The sequence below is a fragment of the Mytilus californianus genome, unplaced genomic scaffold, assembly GCF_021869535.1.
Source record: "Mytilus californianus isolate M0D057914Y unplaced genomic scaffold, xbMytCali1.0.p SCAF_2, whole genome shotgun sequence".
In the NCBI taxonomy this organism is placed as follows: domain Eukaryota; kingdom Metazoa; phylum Mollusca; class Bivalvia; order Mytilida; family Mytilidae; genus Mytilus; species Mytilus californianus.
The window spans coordinates 131,475,886-131,495,062 of NW_026262668.1; the positions used below are offsets into that span (position 1 = coordinate 131,475,886).

Here is a 19,177-nt window from a genome sequence, read left to right on the forward strand (position 1 = left end):
TGACGTATTTAACACAGGCACTTGTAATTTGAGATACTTTTTATAGTATAGGCGAGGTTATGTTAAGTTTTTAAAGCATGATATTTTACATCCCAGATAATTTTGATTGACAAGAGGTGAAAACAATTTGTTGACATGTCTTTGTTGGGGAGAAACAGCTTTGTTAGATCATGTTTACCTGTTTTGATAGGGATCTGCATGGGTATAGCCTTAAACATGATGGTGGCACCATTTCTTGATGATCTGTGTGATCCCATAGATACAAAGGATACAGAAAGTTTAATTAAATTACGAGAAACAAAGATGGTCCATGAGCTAGATACTAAAAACAAGGACCAAGAACCAGGAAAAGGTGAAGCGAATGAGCAAGAGACTGAATCAGATGGGAATGATTTCTACATTCATGAGCAAAAATATCAGCGTGAAGAAATGAATGATGGTAAAAAATTTGTTCGACCAAGATTTGCTTCAACTGAACTTGGTATAAGAGAAAAGCTGTTTGTTGGAGTATTGTCCACCCCTCACACAGTCAATTCCTTTGGAATGGCACTGAATAAAACATTTGCACATTATGTTACAAAAACAGTTTTCTTTACAAATGGTAAAAGTGGATTGCCTCCCCCTGGGATGCAAGTCATTAGTTTTCCTGATCAGGACCATAAGAAACTTCCAATACACGCACTTAAATACATAAAGGAACATTATGCAAGTACATTTGATTATTACTTATTCATCACTGATCGTACTTATATAAGAGGAGAAAAACTTTATGAACTTGTTGGACACATCAGTATCAGTGAAGAGGTACATATGGGAGCCATATTACATAGAGGTGACCAAAGAGACATGTGTACACTTGACGGTGGTGTTATTCTTTCACAGGTATATGTACATGCAATTTATTAATCAGTGCTCTGAACATCACTTTAGATTTAACTTGTGCAAAATACCAATTGAGGACAATCAAAAAGAGATCAAAATACATTTCATTAAAGCATTCTTTTTACTGTCTTGAACAAAGAGCAAGTTGAACAATTTTATATCCAGGTACATTGTAGACCAATGTCGTAAGTAAATGTTAGTCACAAATATTGTAATCTTTGTACTTAACTTGCTTGCAAGCGTCCTCGGACATTTTTGTCCCCAGTGCAATGCGTCGCGAGGGACAAACAATGTACTCGTACATGTAGAAATACTGGGCGTCCTTCCATCCAATCTTGTTAGTGCTCTCACATGTACAATTCTTGACGTAGTTTTATAAAACTTATATCATTATGACATATATTTATATCAGCAATGTCGCAGATGAGTTTGAAAAATCAGTGCTGATGAATTGTTTAAAGAGTTGTGCCCTTGGAAACATTATTTAAATGGAAAATTACATCATTAGCACTCTCATTTGTATAATTTTTGCCAGATTTTTATGAATCTTGTATTGTAGGCTATTAGCAATGTCTTGGACAAGTTTGAAAATCAGTGCCAATCAATCATTTTTAAAAGAGTTATGCCCCTTGGAAACATTAATTATATGGAAAATTGCATTGTGAGCGCTCTGATAGGTACAATTCTTGCCAGATTTTTATGAAACTTATATCATAGGTTTATATCAGCAATGTGTCGGACAATTTTGGAAATAAGTTCTTTAATAAATTCTTTTAACGAGTTACATGTATGCTCTTTGGAAATATTTTATCAGGAATTGCAATGCATTTGTTCTCAAGCCTTCATTTCTCAAAAGATATTTATAAAAAGTTATTGCCCTTGGACCATAGACAGGTAAAATGTATGCAATGTAGGGGACATTGGAATTTTATTTATTTTAAGTTTGTTTATAGATATAAGAATTGAAGATGTGGTATGAGTGCCAATGAGACAATTCTCCATCCAAGTCAAAATTTATAGGTCAAAGTACGGTCTTCAACACAAAGCCTTGGCTCACACCGAACAGCAAGTTATAACATGTATAAAGGGCCCAAAAATGATTAGTGTAAAACCATTCAAACAGGAAAACCAACTGTCTAATCTATATAAAAAACGAGAAACACTTATGAACCACATCAACAAACGATAACCACTGAACAACAGAATAAGTTTCCTGCAAAATATGCACCTTCAATCAGATTGTACTGATGACCATCTAAATCTTTTTTTTTCATAAATTTATAACTACATGTACATAAATTAGGACAATAATTTTTTTTATTCAGTTTTGCTAATTCAGTAATTGAAGTTAACTTAATGTACGGTGACTGTCCTATAGTCACTGGCAATCATACCACATCTTCTTATTTTTATAATTAATGGAAGGTCAATGAATTTAAATTAGACTTTGTATTGTTACCCCTCACTAAAGACCTGTTTGTTCCAAATTTATAGCCATAATTATGATACATATATTATTCATTTATCTACACACCTACTTTCATGTGGTACTGATGACATTTATCTACACACCTACTTTCATGTGGTACTGATGACATTTATCTACACACCTACATTCATGTGGTACTGATGACATTTATCTACACACCTACTTTCATGTGGTACTGATGACATTTATCTACACACCTACATTCATGTGGTACTGATGACATTTATCTACACACCTACATTCATGTGGTACTGATGACATTTATCTACACTCCTACATTCATGTGGTACTGATGACATTGTAAACTTTTGCTTATAAACTGGATGTCTGTAACACACAATTTTGTTATAAACTACATTTTTTAGATGTCTGTAACACACAATTTTGACAGGTAAAAGGAAATCCTAATGTAAAATAGCATCATCATCATTCATGACCTTGTTTATTACTCACATGAAAAAATTATGAATCATGGCAACATTTGCCAAGATAATTGTATGTATGTAGGAACTAATAAGATCTGATAATTTCCATGTCGCTGACATTTATTTTTAAACTTTTGTTATAAATACTAACATTTCTATTGCATCATCATGATCATCGTTATATATTCATGATATTAACAAATGTTTTCATATTTGTCTGTTTCAGAATGTTTTAACGAAAGTATATCCTAAAATAGATTCCTGTTTTTTGAAGTCTGAACAGAACCCAAGCCTAGCATTTGAAGCTTGTATTTTACAAACTGCCAATTCAAAGTGTTCAGAAAAAGGAGGGGTAATTTATGTTTATAATTTAGATTCTTTGAATTTCTATGCATTTCATATTCTTATTTTGTTGAATTCTCTTTTGTTTTAGAAATTTTAGCAAAATAACTAATATAAAATTAAGGAGATGAGGTATGATTGCCAATGAGACAACTATCCACCAAAGTTCAAATAAAGTGGATGTAAGCAATTATAGGCAACCATACGGCCTTCAACAATGAGAAAAACCCATACTGTATAGTCGGCTATGAAAGGCCGGGACATGAAAAATGTGAAACTATTCAATTTAGAAAACTAATGGCCTAATTTATAACAATACAATTAACGAAAAACAAATATGACAGACATGAACCAACGACAACCACTGAACTACAGGCTCCTGACTTGGGACAGGCACATAAAGAATGTGGCGAGGTTAAACATGTTTGTGAGCGCTCAACCCTGCCCCTAACCTGGGACAGTGGTGTAACAGCACAACATAAGAACAAACTATAAATATCAGTTGAAAAAGGCTTAACTAAATACGCCATCATTGTCACCATGTGCAAGCAGATTTAAAGATTTCAGAGGTCCATTGAATATGCCTCACAATTATGAAGAAAGAAATCCTACATTTACTTCAGTAATAAAAGGAAATACTGTAAACCCACTAATTTTCGTGAGCAATTTATTTTCTGGACTCGTGAGTAGAAAAATAATTCGAATATATTTCACTAAGAATATGTAAAATTAGGATCTTTCCTTATTTAACCACATCAAGTAAATTTGAAAATCACGAAATAAATTGCTGCAGTGCGCTAAAAAGGGGGTAAACGCTTAATAAAGTATCCATAAAAATAAGTTGGATTACAGTAGTCACCTTTGCAAGCAAGGATATAAAGGATACTTACATGCAATCATGTCATTTCAGACAATAGAAGGGTCTGGCAGTTTTTATACGACCGCCAAAAAATTTTGCGGTCGTATATTGGTATGATGTTGGCGTCGTCGTCCGAAGACACATGGGTTTTCGCACTCTAACTTTAGTTTAAGTGAATGGATCTCTATCAAATTTTACCATAAGGTTCAATACCCCAAAAGGAAGGTGGGGATTGATTTTGGGGGTTATGGTACCAACAGTTAAGGAATTAGGGGCCAAAAATAAACATTTTTGTAACTTCCAGACATAACTTGTGTGTTAGTGTATGGATCTCTCTGACATTGTACCACAAGGTTCCATATCACAAAGGGAATGCTGGGATTGATTTTGGGATAATTGCCTCCAAATTTTAGGAATTAGGGGCCAAAAAGGGACAAAAAACAAGCATTTTTCTAGGGGGGATCTATCGACATTGTACCACAAGGTTCCATATCACAAAGGGAATGCTTGGATTGATATTGGGGTTAATTGCCTCCAAATTTTAGGAATTAGGGGCAAAAAACAAGCAGTTTTCTAGTTTCATGACAATAACTTGTGTGTAAGTGTATGGATCTTTATGAAATTGTACTACAAGGTTCCGTATCACAAAGGGAAAGCTGGAATTGAGTTTTGGGGTAATAGGCCAAAACGTTTAGGAATTTGGGGCCAAAAAAAAGCAATTTTCTAGTTTCCAGACAATAACTTGTGTTGAAGTGTATGGATCTCTCTGAAATTGTACTGCAAGGTACCATACCACAAGGGGAAGGCTGGGATTGATTTTGGGGGTAATTGCCTCAAAATTTTAGGAATTAGGGGCCATAAAGGGGCAAAAAAACAAGCATTTTTCTAGTTTCAGGACAATAACTTGTGTGTAAGTGTATGGATCTTTATGAAATTGTACTACAAGGTTCCATATCACAAAGAGAAAGCTGGGTTTGAGTTTGGGGGTAATTCCCCGAAACGTTTAGGAATTTGGGGCCAAAAAGGGGCCAAAAAACAAGCATTTTTCTAGTTTCAAGACAATAACTTGTGTTGAAGTGTATGGATCTCTCTGAAATTGTACTGCAAGGTACCATACCACAAAGGGAAGGCTGGGATTGAGTTTGGGGGTGATGAATCATAAGGGGGTTCAAAAAATTTGGGGGGGGGGGTTTTTTTTTTTCTTCTTTTCTTTTAAATTTTCCATTTTAAATTGGTTATTTCTGATTTATATATAAAAGCAAATAATAATGATATGGTTTGAATATTTAAATCAAAATTTTTTTAAGTTCTTAGACCACATTCATTCTGTGTCAGAAACCTATGCCATGTCAAATATTTAATTACAATCCAAATTCAGTGCTGTATCAAGCTTGAATGTTGTGTCCATACTTGCCTCAACTGTTCAGGGTTCAACCTCTGTGGTCGTATCAAGCTGCGCCCCAGCGGAGCATTTTATTAGATATAAATTTGAAATTCAGTCATTTCATTAAAACAGTTGTTCAGCTTAAAGAATCAAGTTTATTTTGGTAAAAGTATAGACATCTGATGTACATGTATTAAAAGATCAACTGTCACAAAAATTCATCATTTGCATCTATTGTAGTCTTATTTGTAGATTTTATATTTTTTAGGATAAAAACTTTCGATCTTATAAAGTAGATGATTTTGAATTTGATGATGACATTACAAGTTTACGTAACGATGCCATGTTTAACAGTTCATTCGCAATATATCCAATGCCAGATGATATATCCCTGTATAAAATACATAGGTTTGTAGCTTGTATTTATACATTAGTTAATATGTCTACAATGATGCCATGTTTAACAGTTCATTCTCAATATATCCAATGATATCTTATATATATCTCTGTATTAAAAACACCACATTGTAGCTTGTTATTTATGCAACAAAATGATTAGTTATGCCATGTTAGCATTTTATTGAAAAGGATTGTTGGAAAGCAACTAAAAAAACATATTGAAAAACTACGTATATTTTGGCTTAATATGGCTTTTGCTGTGAAACATGTATTATTATTTAGTCAGAGTTATACATACAAACAAGGTTCCTTTGAATCTCCATTGTAATATGATTGGTTAACAAAAAAAATACAATAAAGCAATTAGTTTTCATAGTGTCTTTTATATTGTGATAAATCAATTACTATTTTCAGATATTTTTGTCAGTTGGAAATCAACCTTACTCGTCAAGAAATTCAGAAAGCCAAGGACAGTATTATTGGTTTGAGTGAATTTGCACCAGGTGGAAAAGGTTCTCTTCAGTGGCCAATAGGTATTTGGATCAAAAATTCTGTTTTTCAGAGAAAGTTAAAAATTAATTTCAGTGTTTTTTTTTTTTGGTGAAAAAATTGCATTGTATTGAACAAAAGATGCATTAAATTTGTTATGTTAATTTCTTCATTTATATATTGAATTTTTAAGTCATTGTTTTCCTCCCCTTGTCAGAGGTATGGGAAATAATAATATTAATTCTGTTTAAAATATCTATGGGAATGACTGTATTCCACCAGTGGTAGAAGATATAAATTTCTTAAGCAATTACATTATCTCTCTCTTTTCAAAATCATGACAACTCAATGCAAGCATTAACTTGGAATGTGTTTTGTGAATTAATTGTTTATTAAGGTTTGTTATGATCCTAGTAAAAGGTAATACAATGCTAAACTTCAGGTCATATTAGGTATATGCTTGAACATTTGAATAAGTCAATAATGTCATGTTTTTTTCTGTATATTTATATGAGAAATAATCAAAAACACATACACTATATATCATTCCAAGTATTCCTTGCTTCATGAATAAGTAAATATGTCTTGGCTTATCAAATAGTAAGAGTCACTACATTGAAAATAATGAAAAACAATTGACCTCACAAAAAAATAAAATGTGAGAAATAAAAATACCTTCATATATTTAATTTAAAATTTAAAAATGTTAATTCATTTTGTTCTTTCTACATAACAGGTGTGCCAGAAGCCTTTAAACCAAACACAAGATTTGATATACTACAGTGGTCCTACTTCACAGACACACATATATACTTTAATGATGACTTTACCAACGTTAGACCATTACAAGGTAATTTCAACTATCTTACATGAATACTTTAATGATACTTTTATAATTTACCAACGTTTTATTAGAGGAAATTATTATCTAATTTTAACTGGAAGTGAGACTTAATATCATTATTAGTAGTTTAATATAGGGGACACATATTCAAAAATGAAATTTTATTATGGTAATTGATTTCAATGTATGTCAGATTATATTTCGTCGAGGTATTATTGTTAACAAAATTTAATGTTTCATGGTTTCAGGAGCTGACAAACAAGATATACAAGAAATTCAACAGATAGCGTTTGACAGATTAACCAGCAATTATGGTGACAAATTCAAACAGTTTAAACTTATAAACGGATACAGAAGATTTGAGCCCTCAAGAGGCATGGAATACACATTAGATTTAGAACTGTATGGGAAACATAGACATGAAAAGACAGTACAGAAACGAGTTCATTTACTCCGTCCTTTAGGTAAAGTGGAAATTGTCCCCATGCCATATGTGACAGAAAATTCTCAAATACATTTAATCTTGCCTGTGTATGAAAGTGATGTTGGAGATTTTGGGAATTTTATGGAAGGATTTGCAAAAACAGTCTTAGAAACAAGCGATAATTCCTATCTTTATGTTATATTTGTGTATGAGAAGAAGGAGGGGAAAAGTGGTGATCCTTTTGCTGTTGCCAAAAGTGTAATAGATTACCATCTAAATAACCATCCCAGTAGAAAGGGTACTGTCACATGGAAGGTGTTAGAGACTTCTGATAGGTCAGAAATAGCTCTACTGGACTACGTTGTCAGAGATTTACAATCTGGAGATCTAGTAAGTGTTTGTAGTGTCGGTATGGAAATGGACATTGATTACTTGAATCGAGTCCGTATGAACACCATACCAAATGTTCAAGTCTTTTTTCCTATTAGTTTCTGGCAATATAAACAGAATATAGCATATGAACAGTCCCCCTATCCACCTGGTGTTGAGCTCGGTCAGAAATATGGTCATTTTGACGTTGATTCCTATGAACACAGCTCATTTTACATGTCTGACTATATGAACAGTAGGAAACATGTGCCACCAAGTGATACAAGAAAAACTTCATTAATAGACATATTCTTAAACATTCAAAATCTCCATGTCTTCAGAGCTGCTGAACCTTCACTCAGAATTCGTTGGAAATTGCTTGATTGTCCAGTCACAGATGATGAGAAGTTACGATGTAATAAAAGAAAATCACAAAGTTTAGCTAGCCGTTCACAGCTTGCAAAAGCAGTGTTTGATTACAGTGAAAAGAAACATTTATCTGTAGACAAGGTTATCAAATCTGCCAAACACCATACAGATACCATCGATTAAAAAATCTATTTGATATCATACATAGAATTTTGGTTCTTTCTTGCTATTGAATATAATAAGAGGTAATTTTCAATCATCGTGATCATGAAATTTCTTAAGAATAGTAGTACTTATAAAAGAATTGCTACCAGCTTTGCTTTTTGCCAATCTGCAAAATAAAAATTGCAAAACTATTATGCTTCAATTGATTCAAACAAAACTGGCTGATCATGAACTACAAGTACAAAAATAGTTTAAAAGTTAACAATTGGGTTGCTGTCCCATAGATATATATCCATATTTCTTTTTAATTGTCTATATTTGAAGAACCTTCTACAAATTTCAAAATTATTACATAAACAATTAGTTTCAAAGTTACACAGTATGATTTTCTTTGTTACTAAGTTGCCATCGGTTTTTAAAATCACATTTTAGCCCTCTACCTTTTTTCCATTGTACATGCATGTATGGTGACACATGTGTTTGTTAGAGAGGCAAATACATTGTACCTGCTATTAACATGATTAAGTGAATGTTGAAAATGGAACTGTACATATTGACAAACTTTCGAGATTAATGAATGATCTAAATCAATACAAAGTAAAGTTTTAGAATATGATGTAAAAAAGTTTTAAAATTAAAATAGTTACAAATACTTATTACTGTATAGAAATCAAAGAAAAACACACAAATTTCTTATTGACTACAGTAAATGCATTGTTTTGGAAAATACCCTAATTGATAGTTATTCAAAAATTAAATTGTTTTTCTTGAATCTTTGAAGTATAAGACTATTGAAATGAAACAAGAAAAGATTTTAAGAATTCTATTGAAATGAAACAAGAAAAGATTTTAAGAATTCTGAAATATAGCATAAAAATATTCTTGCTATTTATATTGCTATTGAGAAAACTGTTTGCATATTTATACACTAATTTTAAAATATTGGGTTGTGCAATTATACAATAATTAATAATATTTATTTGAACTTTTTACATAATTGAGGACAATTTTTCCAATTTAAGAAACTGTTAATGTTATTAAATGTAACTTTGCAAAAATTGTTGAAAAGACAAATACAGCCATAAAAAGGGGAAATAATTCTGTTCTTTCAGGTTAAAATCTAGTTCATTTGAGGTTGTTGGACAATTATTTAGATCTCACACAACCAAGAATTTGCTGCAATTCAGTATATACTTGTTAAAATTATATATTTTGAACAATTTCAGTATTTTGCAGTTTACATTTTTCTGATGTTATTTTTTATGGCATTTATTCTTTGTTTTTTTTTTTATTAAACATGAACCTGTGTATCTGTTTAATATGTTTCTCTTGTCAATAATTTCTTTGTTGATATTGGGTAAGGCTAGTTATTGACCTCAGAATTATATTTCTCACCGTGGACTGTATGTATAGGAGTTATGCTATGAACTTATGTCCAATCAAAGAGACTTACCAACATTAATGAACATGATCCAAATTTAAATTTTGGTGGTCTTGTAAAAAGCTGATGGATACAATAAAAATTAATACAAAACACAGTTCATTTTATACATTGAACATGTTGAAATGTGCGTTTGCTTCATAAAACTTGATTGCAAAGAGAAGGCATGATATGGCCACTTTTTGGCCCCTTTAAATTCCAAAATCAAAGAGTATTATAAAATTAACAAATTTGTCTTGCAAATGCTCACATAAACTGTCAGAAATCAGTATTTAAATTATTTAATATTGGTTTAAATCTTTGTTTTAGGCTTTCAAACTTCATGCATCTTAAGCAAAATTGCAAAAATCTGCCAAAATAACCTCATTTTGAAGTTTTCTCATTGATATTTAGATAGTAGCATCAGCCTCCCCTTGTAGATAATATGATCCAAGAAGTTGATTTGGGAAAAAATAGAATATTTTTTGCTCATTTTAATTTAGCATAAACAATGAATAAAACAGATATTTGTAATCAGATATGTTCATTTTTGGCATGTAAATGACACCAAAGTGACATCCAAACTGACATTTCTGCAGTAAAGTGATTAGATTAATCAACATATTCATTACTTATAGAATTAACATAATTTGAAAGTATTGAAGATTTTCTCTATTCTAAGAAAAGTGTGTAGGGGCTAAATGATGGCTCTTATTATAACTTTTTTCCATTTAAGATCAATTGTGAGATTTCTAAAAATCATCCAGTTATTTTGAAAAGATTGTTTGTTCCTTAACTAGATCTCACAAATCTAGGGCATTCAGAAGTAAATAGGCTATATCAATCATGTTGAATTGCTGAATAATAATGTATCATTACTTTCAAATCTAATCCAATTTTGGTAAATATGACAATGTGTTGAATGTGACAGAAAGATCTAAGTAACGAAGAATCTCTATAATTCATCTCTGAACAAACTCCTGAAGGTTTTATTATTTTGTAGCAAGATATATATTAGCTTGTAGTACATTAAATGTACCTGCTGGAGAAAATCTTGAATGTTGTGCCAAATATACATAGCATATATACTTACACATATAATGATGTTCATGTTTTTATACATGTAAACTTTACCTTTTAGAATAAATTTTTTCATTTTCTGATGTCTTTTTATTTTGTTTACAATAGTTAAAGATAGATATCTTATAAAAATTACAGAATCTAACCAGTTGTATAACTTGATCTGTTTTCTAGTAATTCAGTAACTCAAACACAGCTGATTTCAATTGCATGTTTTGCTTGGTCACTGTTATTTATTGAAGATGAAACAAAATACCTGGTTTCAACAATTTATTCTTCTCCATCAACCATTAGGTAAATGAAAGTGGAATCTTGCCTCACTGTCAATTTATATTATCATATTAATATATAACATTATTATTAATGCTGAATTTTCCTCTGCATTGTTAAACAAAATACATGTATATAGTTCAATTTTTGCATGTTTAAAATTGGGCTATTTGAAAAAGTCTTTCACAAAATTTTCACTTGACACCGATTTTTATATCCTTGTAAGATTTTTGAAACATTCCCAGTCAATTCTTGTAAATTTCAGAGAGAATATACATATGGAATAAGTTTCACCGAAGGCAAATATGATAACTAGTGAAATTTTTCCCTGCTGGTTATTGACATATTGAGCCTTATAATAAAATATATACCTCACTACAAACCAGTACAAACAGTCGCACAACAATATTGTTTCTAATGTTTTGGTATTAAAGATAAAAACAACTAGTTAATTGAATGGTGTCTTTTAAAAATTATGACTTCAGAAACTATGGTGTAATTGTTCAGTCACAAATATCTCATTCATTACATATTTAATCTTTCCTGTGGTTAACTTCATCATCATGATATATAAAAAGGATAACAGAAATTACCAACAAAATATAACAACATAAAAAGATAACAGAAATGACCATAACAACATACAAAGGATAACAGAGATTTCCAAAAATATAACAAACATACAAAAATAACAGAAATTATCAAAAAAATATAACACCATTCAAAAGATAACAGAAATGACCATAAATATAACAACATAAAAAGATAACAGAAATGACAACAACAAAAATATAACAACATAAAAAGATAACAGAAATGACAACAACAAAAATATAACAACATAAAAAGATAACAGAAATGACAACAACAAAAATATAACAACATACAAAGATAACAGAAATGACCAAAAATATAACAACATAAAAAGATAACAGAAATGACAACAACAAAAATATAACAACATACAAAGATAACAGAAATGACCAAAAATATAACAACATAAAAAGGATAACAAAAATGACAACAACAAAAATATAACAACATACCAAAGATAACAGAAATGACCAAAAATATAACACAGTACAACTGACCACACCAATCACAACTCCTCTCAAACATACAATGAATTACATAGCTAGTTCAAGAATGGCCCCAACGTCTGACAGCCTTTTTATGACATGTTGGGGCCATTGGACCCATGGCCTAAGTTCTGAAAGGCTGGCAAATCAATCTCGGACTCCACTATCCTGACATGGTGTATAGGCACAAAACATGGTGAGGTTTTATATCTGTAAACATTGCCCTAAAAGTTAAAAGAAAAATTCAAAAAACATGTCCAGTACTCCAGCTACCAACATGATGAATACTAAACTTGGAAAACAGGGTCTTATGCTTTGCTAATGAAATTGTATGTTAGCTTTATAAAACAAGAGGTACCTATCAAAAACTATAACAGAGGTTTGAGTTTATTTCCTATACTTTGGTTGATTTGCCTTAGATTATGTAAGACACCATACCTATTAGAGCTGAGTCTTTAGTACAACCTTAAAATTCACTATATAAATGTTAAAAAAAGGTCCATTAAACATTAACTACTTGCTCCCTTGAATTCTTCCATAAAAATTATTTACCTATTCCTTTTCAGACTCAGATCCTCTTAGCAATAGTTCAAGTATAATTGGTATGTAGAACAATTGTAAGGTGTGCATTTCCGTGTAACATGAATCCCTCACATCAACCTCATTTAACAGTTCATTGGTTAAGTAAAGTTTTTTGTAATTAGGCTTGTTTCTTAGAACTTTAAATATTAGTTGTATAGAACTAGTGTGCTGTGTATATCACAGTCTGACAAGGTTCATCTAACCTTGACCTCATTTTAATGATTCCGGCAGTAATCAACAATCCGCTACGGAAATTCTATGGACAAACCTAATATTGCAATGCAAATTACGATCTTGATAGATTGTAATATCCTTTATATCTTCGTGCCATTATAACAATCAACACATTTGTTATTTATGAAGAGATAATATTGAAGAGATTTCGCAGGTGAGAATTAACAAGACAGAATAAGAGTAGCTTTTAAAAAGCAAGACAGACCTAATCTTGACAGATGGCATCGACTGAAAAGCTCAACACAAAAAGAATGTAGGAATGCTTATAGAGACTATATTAACGACATCATTAACCCTGAATTATCAGCAAATCCTAAAAGATTCTGGGGATTTATAAAAAGTCAGAAATGCGAATTTTTTCCACCTCTCAAAGATACAAAAAAACTCACATATTCAGAAAGCGAAAAAAGGGCAAATATTTTCCTCCATATTTAAAACCAGTGAGGATATTAATATCATTCCTGACTAGGGCCACAAATACACTAAACTGAAAATGGTGTAATATCCACAAAGAAGCTGGTCCAGATGAGATCCCAACAAGACTTATCAAAGATCTTGCATCATATCTGGCAGAATCATTTACAACATTATTTCCATGCATCAAACAATCAAGGCATCATACCACAAGATTGGAAAGAAACCTTTGTCGTACCAATTTTCAAGAAAGGAGACAAATTACGTGCTAGTAACTACCGTCCAGTTTCCTTGACTGCTGTCACATGTAAGATCTTAGAACACATAATTTATAGTAGTATTGCCAAGCATCTTAAAACCCATGGCATACTAGACGACGCTCAACATGGATTTAGAAAGAGCTATTCCTGCGAGTCACAACTGATCATTACAATACAGGACTTGGCTACTAACATAGATCTCGGTGAACAAATTTATCTTATCTTGCTTGATTTTATGAAGACATTCGATCAAGTCCGTCATGAAAGATAACTCTTTAAAAAGCGCAGTACGACGTTACTTCAGCGTAATAGGGACTTTCTAAGCTCCAGAAATCAGAGGGTAGTTGTGGACGGTAAAACATTCACACATTGTACCTGTCAAACCAGGAGTACCACAGGGCAATGAACTTGTGCCACTCATGTTCCTACTGTTTATCAACGACCTACCGACTACGTACAGTCATCAACAATTCGTTTATTTGCAGATGACTGCGTACTGTACAGAAGGATCCAAAATGATCCAGACTCAAAACTACTACAAGCAGACATGAACAACTTTCTCAGATGAGAGTCTGATTGGCAAATGTAATTCCATCCCAGCAAATGCCTTCTTCTATGCGTGACCAAAAGAGCAAACCATATCCCACAAATTATAATATCGATTGGCATAAATTAGAATTGGTTTACTCAGCGAAATACCTACGTGTAACAATCCATAAAACCGTTAATTGGAACGCACATATAGAAAACATAACTAAAACGGCAAATTAAACCAAGGCCTTCATCCAAAGAAACCTGCACTACTATCCACAACAAACAAAAGCTGTACGCTACACAACGCTAGTAAGACCATTGCTTGAGTATGCATGCTATGGTTGGGGCCGGTTTACAAACTTCAACCAACTAGAAAGTGTGCAAAGACGATCAGACCGGTTTGTAATGAACGACTACCAACAAACTAGCACTGTAACATCAACGCTAAAAACTCTACAGACATTGGCAACCACTAGCCGAGAGGAGGGTCATGTGTAAAGCCGTGATGATGTACAGAATACTAGTAGTACATGGCTTCGTAGAAATACCGACGCTTGAGCTTCATACTACATCATCAGTAGATAGATGACACTCTACTCGATTCCTTGTACCATATGCCATAACTTCAACATACAGCCACTCCTTCTTCCGGGACAGTATACCCATATGGAATAGCCTTCCACAACCTTTGGTGAATAGTACCTCACTAGGTGCTTTCAAGCAGCGACTACTGAGCTGCAGCATTCCATAATCGCACTATCAGACTGTTTTTAACTTGCACCTGTAAAAATTTTCTTTCAACTATACTGTCACACCCTGCATGGTTATAGTGCTTGTGTGTAATACTGAATTAGAAGATTGCACTGTATTGGAAGAGGATGATGAAGAAGAAAATAACTATGTTGACTAACATTCCGTATGATAGGCTTTGCAAACACTCTGGAAGGAGACACCAAATGACATACGCAAACAAGCTAGTTTTAACCGATGCAACCAAAAAGAAATAATATTTTTTTTTATTTCATTCGAATATATGCTTCTAAGTTGGATGTTATATTTGAACAATAACCTGCCTATGCTAATTTATTTTTCTTTTCTTCATCAGGCATTTACATCTATTCATCTATAGTGGCAAATAATTAAGCAAGCGAGATAAATAGGCATAATCTAGCAAATTAAAAGGAAAACAAAAAAATATATAATACGATACGATACAACGAAATAAAATATATGGACGAAAGTATATCATTTTCATTAATATAATGATTATTGTAATTACAGTACAAGCACCTTTATACATTAATAATTTATCATTAAAATCTAATCAGTGACTTTAAACCAGGGGTTCCAGTACATGTTGTATTCTTTGACACTCATGTTTTTTGAGGAAGTATGCTTTTCTAAAGTTAAATTTTCTTTGATATAATTTTTAAGTCCCTCTATATGAGATTTTTCATCTTGCATCTTTGATCTGTAGATGAAGTACTTTGCTAGTGAAATAACTTTATTTTTTATAAAATTTAGTTTATAATTTTCATAGAGGCCAAACATGACAATATCTACATTTAGTGGAATTTAAATATGTGTTGCCTCAAAAATCCAAGCATTCAGGTGGTGCCAGATGTCTACTACAATATGACAGCCCCACAGTAAGTGTTCTATAGTTTCTGGTTCTACCTTGCAAAATGTACATAAATTACAATGAACAAAGTTCTTTTTAAAAGTTAAGTATTAGTACCTAAAATACGGTGAAAACAACAGAGCTTGGTATTTTTTGAAAACTCAGTTACACAATTATGCATTTTTTTCCTATCTCCAACAACTTTATTTAATATAATCTCTCATTTTTGCTCAGCTTCAACTACAACTGGTATTGTACCTTGGTTTAAAAAATTATACATGTCTTTTGAACCTTTGTCTGACTTGAAGAAAATGTTAATATCAAAAGGTAAAAGAGCTTGTTGTTTTTTTCTCTCCCTTATAGTGTTGATTCCTGTATATTGTAACAATTTTTTTAATGCGATTTCAATCCCATAAAATTGTACAAAAGTGGGTTTAAAATTATATAGCCTTTCAAAAATTTTGATAAGACAATATATTTCCTTGCTCATCTAAAATGTAATTTACAGTCCATACCCCATTTTGTGCCCAACTTCTATAATAAACACAGACATCATCAATGTTAATGTTCTCACTATTCCATATAGATGAAGAGATGACTTCCTCAAAATAACAAGGATGTCGGAATCTTGACATATTTTTCCAGGCATAAAAAATTTGATTATCTAATTTTTTTGTTGTTCCAAAATAAGTCAACTCTGTACAATTTATATTTTGTGAAGAAGTAAATAATTTTATCCACTTTGAATTTGAATTAAATAATCTTCTAACCCAAGTCAGCTTTATATAATTGTATATAATTGTATAAAATTTCTTAAATTAATCATTTTTAACCCCCCTCTGCAATATTCTTGACATAAAAGCTCCCGATTTACCTTGTCGGGTTTACAATCCAACACAAATGCATAAATTTTACATTTGAGTTGACTTAGTACATTGTCATCTGGACTGGGGATGGATAGGAACAGATGATTCAATTTTGATACAATTAAAGACTTTATAATAGTTATTTTACCAAATGGGGAAAGCGACTGTTTTGACCATTTTTGTATAATATTTTCGATCTCTTGGATTCGAGAAGCATAATTTAGGTTTAACATTTTATCCAAATCAACACAAAAAGTAATACCCAATAACGTGAAGGTACTGGAACCCCATTTCAATCCCCACTTTACACATATTTTATCTTGACTATGTTTCTTCCTATCCATATAATATTTGTTTTATCTAAGTTAATTTTCCTGATATCTCGGCATAGAATTGTAAAATACAGAGGGATGCATCTAAAGAGGAAGGCGATTCATCTAATATAAGTGATGTGTCATCTGCATATTGAGACAAGATAAACTCTGTATTTAGATTTCATGGGCTTTTATAAAGTAGATTTGCTTTAGTGCTTAAGAGAGAGGTGGAAGATAACAAGGGGTATTCAAACTCATTAGATGAAATACCAACTGGCAACACCATGGCAAAATAAAACGACCAAAAGACATACAACAGTCTACAATATACAACATAATGAACTTCATACTTAGCAACATGAACCCCATCGAAAACCGGGGGATGATCCCAGTTGCTCTAGAAGGGTGAGCTGAACCTGCTCCACATGTGGCACCTGTCGTGTTGCTCATGGAAGTACATATTTAGTAATACGTCTAATTCGGTGATGTCACATTCGAGACAAAGTGGACGGGTTTGTGGCTACGACAATTAGAACATATCTGTCGTCATCTGTCAAACAGATATTCCATAACGGTCAACCAACTCGTCATGGCGTCCGTAAAATTTTCGAAGAATTGATGACATCAACTTCCCTCCTTGGATCACTTGGTTTAATAGCTACCTTGTAAGAAGAAGCCCTCTATCAAAGAAATCCTGATAGGAAATGCAAGCTGTGGAATATTGTATCAACTGGGAGATTAATGATTATAATGCCTTTACCAATGCTATTTTTGTATTTTACTTTTAACCAACTTGCACAATTACAATACAAATGGTGAATATTTGATAAAGTACTTTCTGTTTTGAATTTTCCTTGGAGTCCGGTATTTTTGTTATTTTACTTTTAACCTACTTGCACAATGACAATACAAATGGAATTTACAATGAGCGTATGCTAAATGCATGGATAAAACTAATCTGGCTGAAAAACAGATCATGTGTCCTCGTTTCCGCGTTTGAGATTGGTTTAGATGCGTCTTCGTATATATTTAAAATTTTCATTAGACGATAAGATTTCAGTAGCTAAAAAGATGACGACACAAATTTCTGATGTTTTGTTATGATTATTACAGGGATTTTCTTAGAAAAAAGGGCTACCATTGTTTCGGAGTATATATCTAAATATGTTAGTGGAATAGATGGGTGTACAACTCAGGTCTTTCTGGTGCCACCATTGGTCGGCTTACTGAATTCATTTCATCTGGGAAAGTAGAGTTAGGTTCAGTAGATTTTGTTATTGTCCATGTTGGTACTGATAATATTTCTTCTTCTCAATATTTAGATACTATTATGTCATATTTTGGAGATTTAATTCACAAGTTAAAGAATTCGAAAAGGGCATTAGCGAAGTTGATTTTTACATATATTCTTCCCAGACCAGTTGATCACAAGAAATCTGGCGCATAAGTCAATAAAGTTAATTCTGAGTTAAAAAGATTGTGTAAAAGAACGAATATACTTTATTGTAATTTGTATAGGAGTTTTTTACAAGATAATATTCCGGATTCTTCTTTATTTGCTCCGAGAGACGTACTTCATTTAAATTTTTCTGGTACAGAACTTTTCAGAATAAAAGATTATCAATAGTATTAAGCATCAGAGTGTATAATTTGAAGTGTGTAATTAGTTATATGTTTTTATTTACTTCATATATTGTTTATTATAATTATTCTTTTTTCTCTTTTCAGGAAACTTGCATCCTGAATATGATGTTGGTTTTCCTCTGACTACTCAGGATCTACATACATTCTGACTACTCAGGATCTACATACATTCTGACTACTCAGGATCTACATACATTCTGAGTGGGTTTTCTGTTATCCTTTCATTATCTATACGCAATTTGAAAGGATGGAGTTTATTTTAAAGAGAGAAAAAAGAGTTTTATATGTCTTGGCGGATGTTTTCCAAAAAATTGCTTATATTTATGTTTATGTATTATCTATCACTTGTGTATTATATATCGTTTTTTTTTTTTTGTAATATTGAAAAAAAATATTCACGACAGGAAATACAAGTTATA

The 19,177-nt window shown here is 31.9% G+C and overlaps 1 protein-coding gene across 1 annotated transcript; it reads left to right on the top strand.

Annotated features, from left to right (window-relative positions):
- The first annotated feature begins 12 nt into the window (after window positions 1-12).
- LOC127731046 (chondroitin sulfate glucuronyltransferase-like) lies at window positions 13-8,950 on the top strand. Its single transcript, XM_052239819.1, has 6 exons — window positions 13-882; window positions 3,023-3,148; window positions 5,650-5,789; window positions 6,195-6,313; window positions 7,006-7,119; window positions 7,362-8,950. The coding sequence occupies exons 1-6, from the start codon at window positions 136-138 to the stop codon at window positions 8,456-8,458; spliced, it is 2,343 nt and encodes a 780-aa protein (XP_052095779.1). The 5' UTR covers window positions 13-135; the 3' UTR covers window positions 8,459-8,950.
- Window positions 8,951-19,177: the final 10,227 nt, after the last annotated feature.